Source organism: Bos indicus x Bos taurus, chromosome 13, assembly GCF_003369695.1.
Source record: "Bos indicus x Bos taurus breed Angus x Brahman F1 hybrid chromosome 13, Bos_hybrid_MaternalHap_v2.0, whole genome shotgun sequence".
NCBI classification, from domain to species: domain Eukaryota; kingdom Metazoa; phylum Chordata; class Mammalia; order Artiodactyla; family Bovidae; genus Bos; species Bos indicus x Bos taurus.
In genome coordinates, this window is record NC_040088.1 from 21,429,583 (window position 1) to 21,448,369 (window position 18,787).

Genomic DNA, 18,787 nt, shown 5'->3' on the forward strand with positions numbered 1-18,787 from the left:
CTCCATCGCTCCTGCATCCCGGCCGGGGGGGAGGAGGAGGCGGAGCAGGAGGCGAGCCGGAGCCGCCGCCGCCAACGCCGCCGCCGCCGCCCGAGCAGGACAGAGCGCGCCGCAGCCCCGCGCGTCCGGCCGCCGCCCGTGCCCATCAAGCCTCCGCGCCGGAGCCACACCGCGGGACAGCCGGGGCCGCGGCGCGCCCCGGCTTGGCTCGGCCCAGCCCAGCCCAGTCCCGGCACCGGGCGGCCCGGCGGCCGGCCCGCCCCCGAGGGCGCCGGGCGCGGCGGGAGGATGCCGAAGCCGACGCTGCTGCTGCGCGGGGGCTGGGAGCGCGAGCGCAGCCCCGGGGACTCGGAGCTGGGCCGCCAGTTCCGGGACTGGTGCCTGCGCACCTACGGCGACTCGGCCAAAACCAAGACGGTGACACGCAGTAAATACCAGCGGATCGCCGAGGTCCTGCAGGGCGGCGGCGGGACCGCCGCGGGTAGCGGCCCGGCAGCCGGCGAGAAAGGCAAGTTCCAGTTCTGGGTGCGCTCCAAGGGCTTCCGCCTGGGCAGCGGCCGGGAACCCAAGATGGGCCAAGTGGTGTATGTGCCGGTCAAGACGGGCTCGGTGAGTGCGCGCGAGGCGGCCGCGGGCCGGTCCCGCCGCGGGGCTCGGGGCGGGCGGGCGGGGGCGGGGTGGGGGTGTGGATGTGTGTCCGAACGTGTATCCCCGAGGTGGTCCGCGGGTCTGGCCCGCCCGGGGCGCCCGCGTCCCTGCTCGCCCGCTCGCCCCAGCCCGCCCGGGGCAGCGCTCCGGGTTCGGGGCGTCCCTGCCCCCTCTGCGCTGCTGCCCGGGCCGTGGCCGTGCCGAGCGGGCTGTCCCGGGCTGCTCACCCCAGCATGTTCCGTCCTCCCGTCCCCTCCCCCCGCCAGCAGGCGGCTGCTCCGAAGCCCAAGCCTCCCCCCGCCCGCCCCGGGGCTGCCTGTCCCGGGCGCCCCGCGCTCCCGCCCCCGGGCCGGCTGGGTGGTGTGGGGTGTGTGTGTGTGTGTGTGTCTGTGTGTGTGTGTGTGTGTGGAGGGTGGTGCCGCGGGAGAGGGGGGCAGGGGAGCCACGGGACGGGGAGTCCGCTCGGCTTCCCAGCGCCAGGGGAGGGGGCCCGCCCGGGCACCGTCTCCCCGACCCCACCCGGGGCTGGCCCGGGGAGGGGCAGCCCGAGCCGCAGCCTGGCGCAGCAGCCGCCTCCCGCGGGTGGGTGGGGCGCCCCCTCCGCCCCCCGGGCCCCTAGCTCCCCCCCTCCCTGGGACGGGGGCGGCCTGACCTATCCCTCCCCTCCCCTCCCCCGTCCCCGGGGCCGGCCCGGGTCCGGGCGGGGTGGCGTGGGGGAGGGGGCGGGGAACCGCAGCCGCCGAGAGGGAGGAGGCGGGCGGCCGGGCGGGGGCGTCCCCTCCGGCCCGGGGCGCCCTGGAGAGGGCGTGCGGCGCGGGCCCCGCGGCTCCCCCGCCGGGACCTCATTGTTCTGCAGCGGGTGGGGGCTGGGGGGGCCGGCTGCTACCCGGGCGCTGCTGAGCTTTGAACTTTCCGTGGCGGAGACCCTCCGTTAGTGCGTTCAGCCCCCGGCCCGGCCGGGCCAGGCCGGCCTCCCTCCCTGCCCCCCTCGCTCCCTCCCCGGCCTCGCCCGGCCCGAGCGAGCGAGCGGGGCGGCCCCGCGCCGGCCTCCCTCCCTCCCTCCCTCGCTCCCCCGCTCCCCCCTCCGCGCTCCTCCCCCGTCCGGCCCGCCCGCCCCGCGCTCAGCCCCGTCCCCGGCCGGAGCGGGCTCTTCACACACAATTGATTCGGTCGTTACGAAAAGTGCACTTGTCCCCTCCCCCTCCCCCTCCGGCGGCCGCCCGGGCCGGGCCCGCGGGGTGAGGGGGCCGCGAGGGAGGGAGGCGGGGGCCGGGGAGTGGATCCAGAGGCGCCTCCCCGCCACCCGCCCCGCGCCCAGGGGACGGGGCTGCAGGCCGCGGGGAGTGGGGAGCCGCGAGCGCGGAGGGCGGGCGGCCCATCTGCGAGGAGCGCTGATAACCGCGCCGCCGCCACTGCGGCCGCCGGCCGCCCATCTGCGCCCGCTGCCGCCTCCGGCCGGACCCGAGCCTGGGGGCCGGGCCGAGGGGGGCGCGCCGGGGCCGGATTCCCGGCGGGGGAGTCTAGGTCAGGGTCCCACCCCGCCAGAGTCGGGACCTCCCCGCCTAAATCAGTGCTCTCTGCCAAACCCCGGGAGCCTGGGTCATTGTCTCCTACCCGATCGGGTCAGGGAGCCCAAACTGATGCCCACTTGTCCATACCAGGGAGTAGGGGTCCTTGCCTCTCCCCTGCCTAGGTCAGCTCTCTCTCTGGCAGTTGCGTACCCCGCCTCGGTTCTCCTCCATCTTGGGCTAGTGTCCCCAGCCTAAGTGTGGTTTTTTCGAGGTCAGTGACCCACCAGATGGTTGGCTGGGTCTGCGCTCCCTACCCTGGGTCATTGCCCTGAGCCATCCAGGCTTCCCAGGTCAGTTGGTGCCCCTCACCCCCACCCCATCCCTGTTATCCCTCCCCAGGGAGCTGGGCATCTTGGCCCGACCTCCTTCTGTCTGAGGCAGGAGCCCCCACTCCACCCACTCCTGGAGTTTGGGAGCAGGTGGCCCTCAGGCCTGGCAGCTAGCTCACTGGTTCTCTGAGCTGGTCGACCTCTCCCCTAGGGAATGAGCACAGTCCCCTTGCCCCTATAGCCCCACAGCTGTCAAGGGGGAGCAAGTGGGACACACACCTGCCCAGGCCACATACAGAAATTGGGTGCTCCGCCTGGACCCCAGGTCCTGCCAGCCTTCAGATCCTCTGCAAAGCCCACCCTGACCCGCCTTGCCTGGCAGCAGGAGCCTGGAAAGACTCCACCCGGACTCCCAGACCAATAATAAGCCCTCCCGAGGGACCACCTGCCTGGGAGGCAGAGAAAGGGAACCCAGGCCTCCCAGCCCGGGGTACCAGGGGGACTACGAACACAACAGACGTGCCCTCAAGCTACCCACACCCACCTGCCTGGCCCAGGGGTCCCCAGAGAGCCTGTTAGTTACCTGCCACTCACTCAACCATCCGGAGCCAGCCACAGGAGATGCCCTTAGTCCTGCCACCCCCAGCTCCAAGTGCCTTCCTGGGGCTCAGTTATTATTTTTACAGTTCCATTTTCCTTTTCATTGATCTAAGAGGAACAAGTTCTGCTGGGAATTCTGGGGCAGCCATGGCCTCTTCCTGGGAGGAACTGAATGGGCCCATCTTTGAAAGGTGCAGAGGACATCCCCTACCTTCACTGGCTTACACACACCACACACACATACACACACACGCACACACATGACACACAGAGTTAAAGTTATCATTGCTTCTGATGTCAGTTGGAAGAGATCCTGTCGTTTGTCCTGGGTGGGTTTTTGTGAAGGTCATTGGGCCACAAACCTTTGTGTGAGACATTTGTCTAGCATCCACAGGCCTTGTGGGGGCCCTGGGGCATTGGAGCGGGTTGGACTCTGAGCCTGCTCCCTGGGCACCAGCTGGTGGGGGAGGTGGGGATAGCCCAGGATCTGGTCAAGAAGCCCACAGAAGCTTCAGGGGAGGGCCAGCAGGCAGGCAGAACAATTTTAGCAAAGAGGGGGTGTGGGAGTTGTGTCACCCAGCCGTGGAACAAGGGTCCCCTGCGCTTCTGTGTGGGCTTGGGTCCCCAGGGTGGCCATGGTGTTTCATCTCGCGTCCTTGTTGCTCTCTGGCTGTCCCCCGCGGGGGGCCCCCTTTCCTCCTCTCACAGCCATATGTGGTGCTGCGGTCAGGGCCCTTCCTAGTCCTGGCCGTGGAGGGTCGATGATCTGACACCGCTTGTCCCGTCCCATCTGGCCCTGAGCTTTTCTGGGTGTGTGTGACAAAGGCTTAATCTGTCCGGACGGGCCCAGGGTGGAGAGGAGGGTGCGGGGAATTACACTCGGCCGGGGCCTCTTGCAGCTGGGGCCCCGCTTGCAGGGTGGGGTGGGGTGGGGTGGGGCGGGGGTCAAGCAGAAGCCTGGGCGTGGAGAGTGGGGGGAGAGACAGACAAGTTGGACTTCAGTTTGCAGGTTGTCACAGGAAATAGAAGTGGAGGCGGAGGCTGAAGGCTGAGGGGAGGAGGGCGGAGTTCTCTACTGGGCAGCAGCACGGGGCGCTCCTGGGGACAAGATTTTTCTGTGACAAGAGCCAGCCGGGCCTCCTGACTGGGCAAAGCCTGGTTTGGATTTATAATTTCTTGCATTTGGGCTGCTCTGGTCTCAGTGGGCTGCCAAGAGAGGGAAGCAAGCCCCTTGGAGGCGAGACCCCCGACTCCGTTCCAGCCTCGGCCGCAGAGTGAACCAACCCTTTTCCTCTGGTCTCTAGGAATGGGGCTGTCCTAGGGGCCTGCGAGGCCCACAGGTTATGTCTAGGGTGGGGCCCCAGGCCATCTGTCAGCTCCCAGGACTGGAGAACCCCCAGATTCCTTACAGATAGAGGTTCTCTGCCCAGTTCTACCATCTTCCGGATGGGAAAACTGATGCCCCGAGCGAGGCAGTCTCTGTTGGTGGGGAGCCAGGCCTGGAACGCAGATCTCTGCACTGCCCTGAGGCTTCTCTAGGGGTCCGTCACATGCCAGGAATCCCCCCATTAAAGCCCCCTCCCCCGAGGGAAGCACCAGATTGCCAAACTCCACTCTCAGCACCCGGCTTCTGTGAGCCAGACCCCAGGTGTTCCGCGGGCCAAATTGACTAATGGTGGTCTTTTCCCAGTTTGCAGACAACGTTCATTTAGTGGAGAGCGTTTTCACAGTCTTCAGCCTTTCTCCCCAGAGCTTTCGTGTAAACCTTTGGCACCTGCGGCCACTGGTCTAGGCGGGAAATGGCCTCTGACTTAGCACAGCGTAACGTGCGACCTTCCATCGAACACCTCAGTATTTCCTACTTTTCTCTGAAGTGTCACCACAGTGACCTTTCTGAGTCACCTACTGTGTGCCTGTCTCTGTGTGTCAGGCTCTCACCGCGGCCCAGAGGTCGATGGTGCTGTCACTGCCGTCCCTCGGATGAGTGAACTCAGGTTTAGGGAGGTTCAGAACTTCCCTAAGGCCACACCACCGGCATGGCAGGCAGAGTTCGGGTACTGCCTGTACACCCCTCCACTCTGACCCTCTGTGAGATGTCTTACAGCCTGATGTGCTTTGAAAGCATAGGACTTTTCATGACAGGCTTTCAGTCCATTACACTTTAGTCTGAATTAGTGTAGAAGACTCTCATCAAGATGTCTATAGTAACAAGGCTGGCGCTTCAGGCAGGACTGGCTCGGTGTCTGCTGTCTGGGACTTTCTCCGGGGCACGACAGGATGGATATGGGGTGAGGAGAAGAGGAGGAAGGCCTCTGTGGTCCTGGGTCCTGGGGGACTTTCAGGGAGAAGGTTGACAATGACACAGGCCCTCTTTGGATTTCTCACGAATGGCAGAGTGGGCTATTTCGTTTATGAAGCCACGGTGATTCGGGTGAGTGTGGTCTTGGGATCTCTGGGGGAGGGGCTTCAGTTTGGAGCCTTTTGGACCAGGCTCTACCCTCCCTTGGCCTCTCTTCTGGATCCTGGGTCACCTTCTGCTGGTGGGGAGTTGTCCTTGGGCGAGGCCTGGCATGAGCATCCTCTCTTTCATGGTCCCTACAGGCTGCCTTCCCATCTCTGAGTGCCTGGGAGTCAGGAGGCCCAACTGGGACCCCAGAAATACTGCTGGGGAGGACTGGGAGGTGGGGGGGAGCTGTGGCTGGGGCTGCCAAGGGACAAAGGTCAAGGGTCCAACCCAGCCTCAGGTAAACCTGGGCTTCTCCAAGCCAGCTTTTACCTGGGAGGTTGTGGACAGATTGAATATGGTGAGCATGCGTGAGCACTCCTGGGCTAGAGCATGTGTGTGCGTGTGGGTATGTGTGCAGGAGTGTGGCTGTGTGGATGTGAGTGTGCGTGTGTCTGTCCTGTGCAGGTTGGGGATGCTTGTGTGCCCGGGGCAGTGTTTGTGTATGTGTGTGTGTGTGCACATGCGCGTGCGTGCGTACAGGTGGAGGAGAGACTGCATGTGAGTGTGTGTGACTGTGAGTGTCTGAGTCGGCAGATGTGCAAGCACCTGGGGTGTGGGCATTGGCAGACCACAAGTGTGACTGTGTGCATGCCACATGTTCAGGATCCTACTGAAAAACACTCTGTCCTTTGGCAGTGTGGAGCTGCCGGGGCGTTTTCATTATAACCAAGTCAGCCGGCGCTGTGCTCCTGGCCCCTGCTGCCCCTGGGGTCTCAGCAGCTGCTGAAGCCAAGTGTGAGGGATGGAGTGGACACAAGGGGTGGGGCCATGTCCCGGTCCCCACGACAGTGGCCAGAGCACTTCCTTGTTTCCAGCAGCCTTCCTCCTCCTCCTGTTCCCCTACCCCCTGCCCCACAAGGGCGACAGGGAAAGTTTGTGACCTTGGCCATGGTGGCACTTCCGGCACCCAAAGCCAAGCACCATGGGGGGCAGGGTGGGAGAGAGAGGGTTCCGAACTTGAAGTGAGGGGGCCAGGACTGGTGGAATCCTAAAGCACCCACTTCCTTGCCATGTGATCTCAGGCAAAGAGCCTGCTTGACCTCTTCAAGCCTCAGTTTACTTATCTGGAAAATGGGTTCCAAAGTCCCACTTCCAGGAGACTTGGAAAACTGGAAATGGCTCTGTTTGTCATTTCAGGAGGTCACTCTGCTAACCTCAGTCAAAGCCAGGCCTGGGCCCTGGGTACCAAAGCCAGAGAGGGAGCTGAAGAAAGCTGGGAGAGAGCCCACCCAGGTGGGTGGCTTGTTAGAACAAGGACTCCTGAGTCCACTTTCTGCCCCTGGCCCACCCTGACATAGAGGGGAAGTGAAGGGCTTGGCGTGTCAAGCCACAGGGTCCTGGATTCAAATCCCAGCTCTGCCCTTCCACCAATTTGGCCTTAGTTTTCTCATCTGTAAAATGGAGCTGATAATCCTATCTTCCTCATAGGACTGTAACAAAGATGAATGCATTAATGCATATAGAGCTTAAAGAGTATAGCAAGTCTTAGGAAATGTCAGCTGCTGTGTGATCTCCCTGAGCCTCAGTTTCCTCATCTGAAATATGGGGATGGTAATAAAATGTCACGGATATTAAACTGGATCATGGAAATAACATACCAAGCCAAATCCCTGGCATGTAGTTGGTGGAAGGCAGCTATTGGTTCCCTGGAGATTGTGTCTGGGTTATTTCTGTGTCTCCAGTGCCACTGGGGCCTGGTTCATGTTGTACTGAATTGCACAAAACACCAGCAGTAGAGGGGTGGGATGGGGAGGAGATGGGAGGGAGGTTCAAAAGGGAGGGGATGTATGTACACCTATGGCTGATTCACGTTGAGGTTTGACAGAAAAACAAATTTTACAGAAAATGCTGTAAAGCAATTATCCTTCAGTTAAATAAATTTTAAAAAGTCAGCAAGGTCTCGGCAAGGGCCATAGGTGTGGCATGAGCCCCTAGGGCTGGGGTTTTGAAGGCTTAGGGTCCTTCTCTGCCCTGACTGGCTCCTGCCCTGCTCTGAGCCTCAGTTTCCCTAGTTGTTGCACAGGGAAGCCTCCTGTGGTCCCTCCTGCCTTTGAATTCCTTCCTGGTGCTGGGGGTGTCCAATCCCAGAGCTCAAGGAGAGGTGCTAGAGAGGCGAGAGTGGGGGCTTTACCCAGGCCTTGAGGTACCTGCCAGGTAGAAAGGCAGAAGGATGTGCTTCCCAGAGGCTTCTCAGTGACCGCCCCCGCCCCGGCCCCGCTGCCCCCGGCCACACACTCCCCCGAGCCCTGCCTTAGTCCTTGGCTAGGAACCTGAGCTCTGGGCTCTTACAGAGAAAACAGTGAGGCTGGTGTCGTGACTGTCCCCGTGGGGCAGTGGTCTGAGCACCTCTCTCGTGTTCTCGAGCCCCTGCCATGTTCCAGACACTCTATTTCATCTCCCCTGGATTCCATGAAGTGGACAAGACCTTGGCAGCAGAGAGGCCCAGGAGCCTCCTTGAGCCCTGCAGTGAGAAAGTGGCAGGGCCTGGGTTCTGTGGCTGTCTGACCCTCTCAGACCACAGGTGCCCTGGCTCTCCCCACCTCCTCACCCCAAGCTCACCATGGTCCTACAAAAGCTGTCCAGAGCTTGAGGCAGCCCTCCTCCCTGTCTGGACCCTGGAGACAGATGCCGCCCCGCCCTGTCGCCCACACCTTCACCCTCTCACCTTTGGTAGGGTGCCCCCAGATGAGGGGTCACCATGGGGAGGGGAGAGCCAAGGCACCCGTTGTCTCAGAGGGTCAGACAGCTACTCCCCTGGCCCGGCCTGGGCAGGTTGCCGGGGGCAGAGAGAGAACAATTGTCCTGTTCCCACAAGGTCAATGACTCCCTCAGCATCCAGACTCTGACTGGACTCAGGGCTCCTGAGCTGCTGGGAAGACTAAGGCGGAGGCGGGGAGCTCCAGTTCCCACAGAGCACCAGGCTGAGTGTGACCCCATCGGGTTCCGAAGCAGGGGGTCATTCATTGATTCACTCACTCATTCATTCATTCACTCACTCACTCGTTTGCTCCTCCCACCGCCCTCCCCATCACAGGGCTCCACCCTTCCCAGGCTCAGGGCACACTCAGGCGTCAATTTTGACTCTTTTCTCTTACCACCCCTCCCTCCCCATCCAAATCGCACATTCTGTTGGTTCTGCCTTCAAAATGCATCTCAAGTTGGTTCTGCCTTCAAAATGCATCTCAAGTTGTACCCTCTCACCACCTCCACAGCCTCCAGCTTGTCCAAGCCTGGCGATGCATCAGCCTTCCCACTGGGCTCCCTGGGTCCTCTCCAGCCCCCCTTGTATTCCCTCTGGCTCACACAGCCAGCAAAATCAGCAAAAGCAAAACGCAAATCAGATGCTCTCCCTCCTCTGCTCTGAACCCTTTCAGATTCCCATCTCACTCAAAGCAAAAGCCAAAGTCTTTTCTGAAGCCTAAGTGATCTGGCCCCGCTGCCCCACCCTTGCTCATTCAGTGTCAGCCACACTGACCTCCTTGTGATTCTAAAAACCACCAACTGCAAACCTGCCCCAGGGCCGTTGCACTGGCTGTTTCCCCAGCCTGGCACACTCTTCCCCTAGTTCTCTGCATGGCTGCTCCCCCTCCTCTTTCAGATCTTTGCTCAAACGTCACCTCCTCAGAAAAGCCCTCCCTGGTCACCCAGCCAGGGCCGCCTTAGGTTCCTTGGACTGTCTTTCTGCTTCATTCTTCTCTCTAGCCCTTACCGCCTCTGACATTGCATATGTATTTTACGAGTTTACGCGTTGAATATCTTTCTACCCATAAGGCTATGAGCTCTGACCAGTTGGCTTGGTTCACTGCCGTATCCCCAGGGCCCCTGCCACTAAGGGGCTTCCCCACTGTGGGGGCAGCAGGTGCCTTAGAGCGGGCGTCTGTGAACCACCCAGGCCTTCCGCACTCAGGGCCTCAGGAGCCCCAAGGCTCAGACCATCCGCCTTCTTGTGGGCATCCAAGGAGTCCTGGGGGAGGCGACATTTAAGCTGGACCTCGAGGGGCAAACCAAATTATTCAGCAAGAACAGAGCATGGGAAGGCTCCCTCCAGGGGGTAAGAACATGAGCAAGGGCTAGAGTGGGACAGGTTTTGGAGGGTCAGCGCAGATTGGGTGTGAGGACCAGGGACACTCTCCCAGAGAAGCGTGTTCTACAGAGCATTTCAGATGGGTGGTGGGTGGAGGAGGGCGGTGAATGGTCAGATCCGCTGGAGAACCACTTGGGGATCCTGAGGGGGATTAGCTGGTGAAATCAATTGGGGTCACATGGAAGAGAAGGATCTGGAAAGCCACTCAGAGGAGCTAATGCGTCACCGTCAAGGAGACCTAGGGGTTCGCAGGATTTTCAAGCAGAGGGGAGATGAGGTCAGCTTCAGGTTTTAGAAGGAGCCTCAGGAAACTGTGGCAAGAGGGAGATGTGTTACAGAGAAGGTAAAATAGGAGGCTGGGATATAGTGAGACATGGAGAGAGAAGGCTGGCCTGGGGCAAAGAGGAGGGGCTGGTTCCCTTGGGACAAGAGGTTGAGTGTCTGGGACTGGGTGACATGGGGCTGTGGGGAGGGAAGCTTGATGGTCTATGGTCATGGTTGACACAGTATTCTTGGGTAGAGAGAGAGGCGTTTAGGAAGCCAGGAATGTAGGCAGACCCACAGATCCGGGGTGATGACCCAGAGGCAGGGTCTAGTGGGCAGAACCCAAGAACTGTCCCCAAGGTTGGTAGCAAATGGCAGTGGGAGGCTGCGGAGGAGACCTGGTGACTCAGGTCTCAGCAGGGACAGTTTGGGAGTAATCCTGTTCATGGGGCCCCTTCCCAGCTTGGAACCTTCCCTGCCCCGGCTGGGACCAGAGGCCGGCTCCTGGGAGGCTGGTGCTTGGTGGATGACTCATCGTTTTCTCAGCATCCCCAGGCTCAGGAAATGTTCAAGGAGACACGCGGCCCTTCCTTTGGCAGGCCAGGCCCTCGCTGGATGCTGGCAGGTTGAGAATAACACACTCGGGCCTCCGGCCTTGTCTAAGAGCATCCCGAGGGCATGTCTCCATGAGCCCCAGGCTTCCACAATCTCACACATCCCCAGTCACCTTAGGAAGCTGTCATGACCCCATTCTACAGGTCAGTGAACCAAGGCACAGCCTGTGCTGGGCACCCAGCTAAGTAACTGCCTGGTGGTGCTTCAGTTTCTTCATCTGAGAGATGGGTCTGATGATTGTCCCTCCCCTATGGGTTGTTGGGAAAATGGAAGGAGAGAGTTATGAGAAATGTCATTTGCATGAGGATGTGAAGAGGGCTCCATCCAGTCAACAAGGGCTCTCCACTGGATGGAGCAGCCCTAGGAAAGGCCAGAGGGTAAGGTGGCCAATAGACCTGCATTCAGGTCCCAGCTCTGCCACCAGCTCCTGGTTCAGGGCAAATGGTTTGCCTACTCTGATCTCCTGCCCACTTAGGCATCAGTGGGTGATGACCCACACCCTGGAGGGTACTGGGAAGATGGCATAACACCAGGCCTGACAAACAGTCCAGTGAGTAGGGGCTGCAGCTCCTTCTCAGGGTCCCTTGGAGAACCGCCCCCCTCCCCCAACTCCAGTGCAAAGATCTTCAAACCAGACAGCTGTTAACCTCTCAAGGGGAGGGGAGGCGGCTCAGAGAGTTCAGGCGGGAAGCTCCCTGGGGAGCAGGGCCTCTCGGGGAGATCTAGGGGCTGGGATAGGAGTAGACTGAGGGGCAACGGGTTTTGTGCTGAATGGGAGGCCCCTGCCGGTCAGCAGAGGAATGGAGAGTGTGAAGGCAGAGGCTGGGTCCAGGCTCTGCCATACACTGCTGTGCAGGTTGGGCAGGTCCCTTACCTTCTCTGAGCCTCAGTTTCCTCGTCTGTAAAATGGGATGATGATAGCCATGGCTTCACTTATATCCTTCTACACCGTGCTCTGTACCATGTGTATACACTACATATACTGCATACTATATTCTATAATCTAGAAGCATCTGTACAGGGCGTGGGCATAATCAAGCCCTCAATAAAAAGGAGCTATAATTAGGATTATGATTGTGGGCCAATCAATAACCCTCAAATCCGTGACAAGGCCATTCGAGCCATGCTGCTGAGCTGGGCTTTGAAGCCCAGGCTGGCCCCAGGTTTGCACTGAGCTGTGACTCACTAGCTAGATGACCTTGAAACAAGTCACTCTCAACCTCAGTTTCCTCTTCTCTGAGACTGACCCATCTCACAGGGTCGCTGTGGGGAGGCGAAGAGAGACTCCATGTCAAGTGCTCAGCACAGGAAACGGGAGCGTTTCTGTGCTTGCATCTGTGGCATGGCCAGGGGCAGGTGGAGTAGGGATTGGAGCCTAGGGTAGGGCCAGTGGCTGCTGGAGCAGAGAGGAACAGAAGAGGCAGAGGACAGAGGTGGAAAGGAGTGTGTGCAAGGAAACTGGAGGGGAGGACTTCCAGGACGAGGGCTGCTCAGCCGGGTTTGCCCTTGAGGGCTGGGGAACCCCCACCCCCAGATCTGATGAGAGGTCAGAGAGAAGGCACTAGCCACGGCAGGTGGGAAGGAGAGGCCAGAAGTCTTGCTGGTCCAGTCAGCAGCCGGCTGTCAGGAGAGGTGGGTGAGAGGAGTATGGGCTTCCCTGAGTCCAGGTGTGGTACCAAGAGTGCGCATGCTCCCCACCGTAGAGAGCCCTGGGTTCAGATCCTGCCTCACCAGCCAGCTGTGCAAACTTGGATGCATCTCAACTTCTCTGAGCCTCCATTTCCACATCTGTAAAATGGGGATAGTGATATTAACCACCTTTTAGGGTTGTTACAGGGATCACTTGAGATGCGTAAAGTACTCAGTCAATGCCTGCTGCTGAGCAGAAACAATGACAATCAAGGCACAGCTAGTGCTTGTTTTGAAATACCAGGCGCTCTGCTGAATAGGTTATACCCCGGCCTCTTGTGTGATTGTTGGAACATGGCTACTGTTAGGATCCCCATCTTCCTGATGCGGCTGTTGAAGATCAGAGAGGTTAAGTCACATGCCTGAGGCCACACAGCTAGTGAAAGGCAGAGCAGGGGCTTGAGCCCACACAGTGGGGAAGTGTCATGTCCTCCGCTCCCTGAATCACCCATCCTGCTGACAGTGAAGCTCAGAGCCTAGGGTCCCCTTTGGTATTACCTGGGCTTGGATGATGGCTCTTCTCCGGTGGGGAGGCAGGGGTGAGTCTGTCTGTCAGAGTTTGCCTGACTCTGGAACACACTGCCTGGGCGCAAATGGGATCTGGTCAGCTTGACCCTCAGGGATCACTGAAGGATGCTGTGATTCAGGGAGGGCCGGGTTGCAGCATGGAGCCCCGTGGCCAGCCAGCCAGCCAGCGCGCTTCATCCAACTCAGGCCAGGGAGCCTTGTGCCCACCAGCATGAGACAAGGCATGGCTTGGCCACCAGATCACAGGCAGCTGCCAATGGGTCCCAGAGGATACAGGTGGCCAGTGCCTGGTCTGGGCAGCACCCATGGAAGAGAGGGAGGAACTTGGGAGGGCTCTTAGAGGAGGTGTGAGTCATGAAGAGGAAGGGACAGGGCCTCCCAGGACGAGGAAGGGGTGCTATGGACCGAGGAGCACAAGAGAGGCTTGTTTTCAAGGTGATGCAGACACCCGACAACGCAACCACAGCAACCAAACAGCAGCCCCCTAGGAGGGCGAGAAGTGCCCAGCACACCCCCTCCGCCTTGTTCCCCTGCCCAGAGGAGGCCAGTCCCTTATGTATCCTTCCTGTATGCTTGGCTCTGGAGCTGGGCTGCCTGGGTTTGAATCCCGAACCTGCTTTATACTTGCTGTGTGATTTGGGCAACTTACTCCACCTCTCTGTGCTTCTGTGTCTATGTCTAAAAAGCAGAGGATAGTAACAGGACCTGCTTCTCTGGACTGTTACAAGGACCAGGGCTCCTAAAGCCTAGCAGAGGGCAGGGCTGGTGGCTGAGTGCCCCCACAGCACTGGCTGTCGCTGCTGCTGTTGCTGTTACTGCCACTGCCATGATTGCTGTGCACGCGCAGCTATGCACACTGGGTGTGCAGTTTAAGTGCCCAGCTCTCCCGGCAGGTCCTGAAGCTCAGTTTTCATTGCTTCTGCCCACTGAGGAAGAAGCAGAGGTAAGAGGTCCACCCAGAGGTCATCCTGGTGTACCTGCATCTTGAGACAGGCCTGTGATGGGGAGGGACCTAACGTCATTGGCTGGGCCACCCACCTATTGGTTGGGCTTCCCTGGTGGCTCAGATGGTAAAGAATCTGCCCATAATGCAGGAGACCTGGGTTCGATCTCTGGGTCGGGAAGATCCCCTGGAGAAGGGAATGGCAACCCACTTCAGTATTCTTGTCTGGAGAATCCCATGGACAGAGGAGCCTGGCGGGCTACAGTCCATGAGGTTGCAAAGAGTCGGACACGACTGAGCGACTAACACTATTCACTACCTACCCATTCAGGGCTTGTGGTGTGGGGACTCCATCTCCTGCCCCTGCGCTGGGGACATGAGGTGGTGGTGGGCACAGTAAGGATGAAGGGGCTGTGCAGAGAGCCCTTGGCCAGGCCCCAGAAGATGAGGTTTCTGCCACAATTCACCCCTAAGCTTCTTGAAAGAGTTCCCGGCTCTAGACCTTGGTTTCCTTATCAGGAAGGTGGTACCAGGCTGCAGTGAGGAGCCAGGGCCACGCCTCAGATGTGATGGAGTCTTGAGCTGTTTATTAGGACCCCACCTTCAGGTTTCTGCCCCCAGGGGATTTACAAGTGCATTGATGGTGTTATTGATAAGATCCTAGTTTGGAAGGTCTAAAAGTGCTGCTTAGAAGCTGAGTGACCTTGGGGAAATTTAAGAGGAAGGGGATTAATTAACTCTCTGGGTCTCAGTTTCCTCCTCTGTAAAATGGGCATAGAAATCGAACCTGCTCTGTGGCGTTGTTGGACGCAGGTAAGAAACAGAGCCAGGGGTCTGCCTCAGAGTAAGGCTCTGTGATTGGCAGCAGTTGCAATTATTTTAAGGAACTGAGATGAATGAACTGGAGAAACCACCAGCAAACAATACAGGGCTGCAGGCAATCCATTCATTCACCAATTCATTCAGCAAGCTTTGATTGGCACCTGCTGTGTACCAGTTCCTGTTCATTCATTCCACCAAGACTTACACCTACTATGTGTCAGGAGTAGGGCAGACTTGATCTCTGCCCTCCTAGATCTGAGAGTTCCAGGCACCTCCACTAGCTGGTGGTCGGGGGGCACCTAGGGCCTGGTGTGCCATCCAGCAGGTTGGCTCAGATGGCTGGGCCCCTGTCCCCACTGAAATGGCCTTGCTGAGCTCAAGGGGCCACTTCTGCCTGGTGTCCCCAAGCTAGCCCTGCTGGTCCCTCTGACTCCCGCTTTCCCAGAAGTAGAACTCAGGAGGGAATGGGGGCGGGGGTACAGTGCAAGAGCTTTCTCATCAGCCCCTCCTGCTCCAGTCTTATCACCTCCTCCCCAGCAACAGAGCTCATTGTCCTTCCTATTTTCTCCTCTTCACACAGAGGCCAAAGTGTGATGTTAAAAATGTATACCTGACCATGTTCATTCTCTGCTCAAACCCTTCTGTGGGTCCCCATCACTGTCTGAGCAAAAGCCACCGAGCCCACACGGCCCAGCTCTGCCCCTCTTTCCACCTTCTGGGCTTCTGCTCGCTGCCCTTCATCTCCCCTAGCCTCTAGGCTGTCCCCCAGCCCTCACTGGGCCCTGCTGACATATCACCTCCTCAGGGAGGCCCTCCCTGACTGCATTTCCAAAATGCCCTAAATTCCCCATCACTCTCAAGCCCTTTACTTCAACTCCAAAGCCCTTATTGATACAGACTAATGCTGCATTTTGTGTGTTCCCCTGGGCTCCCAGGAAAGTGAAAGTGAAAGTGAAGTCGCTCAGTCGTGTCCGACTCTTTGCGACCCCATGGACTGCAGCCTACCAGGCTCCTCCCTCCATGGGATTCTCTAGGCAAGAGTACTGGAGTGGGTTGCCATTTCCTTCTCCATGGGATCTTCCCAACCCAGGGATCGAACCTCGGGTCTCCTGCATTCTAGGCAGACACTTTAACCCCTGAGCCACCAGGGAAGCCCCTGGGCTCCCAGAAGACAGGGATATTTTCTGTCTTCCTCACTGCTGTGTTCCCAGCACCGGTTGCATTCATTCACTGATTCACTCAGCAAACTTTGATTGGTACCTGCTCTGTACCAGGTCCTGTTCATTCATTCCACAAAGATTTTCTGAGTCCCTACTATGTGCCTGGAGTGGAGAGTAGGGTAGACTTGATCTCTGTCCACCCAGAGCAGTGAGCCCCAGAGACCCCCTGCATGGCATGCCCTCAGGAAGTATTTGTTAAATGATGCCTCTAGCCTTTCCATTCTCCTCTTCATGCCTCAGTTTCCTCCTCTGTAGAATGATGGACCAGAGCTGTTACGGCCTACCTGAGGGTTGGTGTGCAGGCCAGGGTCCCATCAAAGGTCACCTGACCTACCCAACAAGCAGGGTCCTCCGATCTCAGAGCTGAGAGAGCCAGAAGAGGGTGACAGGGTCAGCAGGTGATCAGGGAGGGCTCCAAGCCCCACGTGGAGGCATCTGGACTCATCCTGGTCACATTGGGAAGCCCAGGCAGGACAGGGACACAACTGTGGGAAGACAGGAGGGGAAACAGGCCTGAAGGGAGGTCTGGGATTGAGGAGATGTGGCTGGTGGTCCCTTAATGGGGCCCCAGAAAGCCGGCTTGCAGGCAGTAGGAGATACTGATCACAGAGCAGGGGAACTTGGGGAAGGAGGGTTTTAGGGGGCTGAGTCTGGTCCAGTATGTGCGCAGACTGGCGTCTGAGACCCAGGGAAGCTCTGGGTTCTTGGGCACAGTAGCCCAACTGGGAGTAGAAGCTACAGAAATAAAGTGGAGGAGGCTGGGGAGGGGCTAGAAGAATGGATCTAACAATGTCTTCCTTGTATTAGGTGCTTTTTTCTTGATAAAAACCTCTTCATCATTCATTCATCCATTCACTCATGTACTCATCAACAACTTGGAGAGAGCTTCCTGGGGTGCAGTGGTGAGCCTCACAGATGTGGCTCTTGCCCTGGCAGAGCTCAGGATGCATTGTGGGAAAGATGCCAAGGGGCATGGTGATGGGTGGTGACGGCAATGGTGGTGGTAGCAGGGTGGTGATGATGGTGTAGTGATCATGGTGATGATGGTGATGGTGGTGATGGTGATGGTGGTGATGGTGGTAGTGATCATGGTGGTGACGGTGATGATGGTGATGGTGATGATGATGGTGATGGTGATGATGATGGTGATGGTGGTGATGATGGTGATGGTGATGGTGATGGTGATGATGCGATGCTGAGGTTGGTGGTGTGTTGGTTCCCATGTTACTGAGTGCTCGCTGAACGCCGGCCTGCTCTAACTGCTTCCTGTGTGTTTGCACTCTGGGCTCCTGCAAGGCCCTGAGATCTTACGCAACTTGCCTGAGGCCCCTGTGAGTCAAGGGGTGGAACCCAGATGTAAAACCCAGGAAAGGCGGGCTGACTAGCAAGCTGCTCCTAGCCAGGGCCACCTGCCACTTCCAGCAGGCAGCTCCCCCTCACTGTCATGACTGTCAGGCCCCTTCCTTGCCTTCTGGACCCAGCATCTAGCACAGCGCCCAGCGCCGGGGAGAATGCACGAGTCTGACTTGCCTGAACAGGGTTTGAGGTCAGGCTTTGCCCCAGCAAGCTTGAGCAAATGGCTCCTCTGCCCTCAGCACCTCATCTGTGAAAGAGGAGAACCATCCTCCAGGGAAGCCACCAGAAAGTCAAGGAAACACCACCCTCACTGTAGCAATTGACGTTTCCAGGGAGAGAGCCCATTCCCTAATTAGGAGGCAACTGAGAAAGACTCAGCTCCACCTGCGATGGAGAGGGGCACATGGGAGCCAGGGGCCCCGAGATGGCCGGACACACTGTGCACACCCCGGTTTGTTGCTTCCCCAACACAGGCCCCAGGGAAGGGACTGTTCCCCTTGGACTCACCGCTGACTGCCGTGCCTCTGGGACCCAGGCCCCAGCCACCCCCACCCAGTTCTAGCAGACCTAAGTGATCCCATGCCAATAAAAAGACGGGACAGAGGTGGGGGCTGGGAGCAGAAGGCCTGGACACAGATGCTGCCTCTGTTCTTCCTGTGTGGACAGGGTTCCCCCACTGTCCCTCTCTGGACCTCAGTTTTATCCTTTTGTTCAAATACATACAGAGCAGGTGCTCTGTGCCAGGCTCTGGAGACACAAATGAAGACCTCTGCCCTCAGAGAGCTGACATTCTGGTGGAGACTGATACTATGTAGTAAATGAGGAAAGCTCCCAGCTTGTCACATGCTGGCAAAGCTGTGCAGAAAAACCAAGCAGAGCGAGGAGAATCCGAGGTGCTGGAGTGGGAGATACTGGAATTTTAATCAGAGTGTCACAGAGGGCCTCTCTGAGAAGGTGACATTTTGTGCAAAACCCTGAAGGAGGTGCAGGAGCGAGTTATGAGGGTATCTGATGGAAAAGGGTTCCAGGTAGAGGGAACTGTGAGTGCAAAGGCCCTGAGGCAGGAGTGTGCATGGAGGATTTGAGGAACAGTGAGGAGACCAGTGTCCCCAGCACCCCCACTTCACCCCCAGCCTGTATTTGGGAATCAAAACACCACATTTTACCTCTCAGGACCTCAGACCCCAGGACACAATGATTTCTGAGCCCTATCTGGGGGAGAGTGGGTGATGCTGCCTCCTGGATGGGGCCAGAGCAGAGGCCTTGCTGCTTGTTTCTTCAACCCAAAGGGTGAATTTTAAGACCTGTGAGAGCTTATAAAAGAGAACCCATGGTTCTCCTCACTCCACATGACTGCTAGTCACGGCCCTGGGTTCAAACCCTGGGCCCACTGCTTTCTGAATATGTGGCCTTTGGTAAATCCTCCTCTGAGCCCCAGTGTCTTCATCTGAAGAATGAGGCTCCAGTGCCTGTGTATCAGGGTTGATGGGATGGGACTTGGCGGGAAACACACCTTGAACACATGTATAAGTGTCCAACCTTGGGTCTTCCTGGAGGAGGTGCTCAGTATATGTTAAAAGCTAGAACCTAACATTTATATGACCTCAAACTGTTTTCACAGCTGTTGGGAATTTGTCGTATCACTTGAGTCTTCTAAAAAGGAAGTGGGGGG

The 18,787-nt window shown here is 58.4% G+C and overlaps 1 protein-coding gene across 2 annotated transcripts in view; it reads left to right on the top strand.

The window, feature by feature from the left end:
- Nucleotides 1-273: 273 nt before the first annotated feature.
- NOL4L (nucleolar protein 4 like) overlaps nucleotides 274-18,787 on the top strand; it is a 131,332-nt gene continuing 112,818 nt past the window's right edge. For both annotated transcript variants that reach the window (XM_027558818.1, XM_027558819.1), the window contains exon 1: nucleotides 274-609. In XM_027558818.1, the coding sequence (XP_027414619.1) occupies nucleotides 289-609 (321 nt within the window). In that variant the 5' untranslated portion in view covers nucleotides 274-288. The remainder of the gene's footprint in view (nucleotides 610-18,787) is intronic.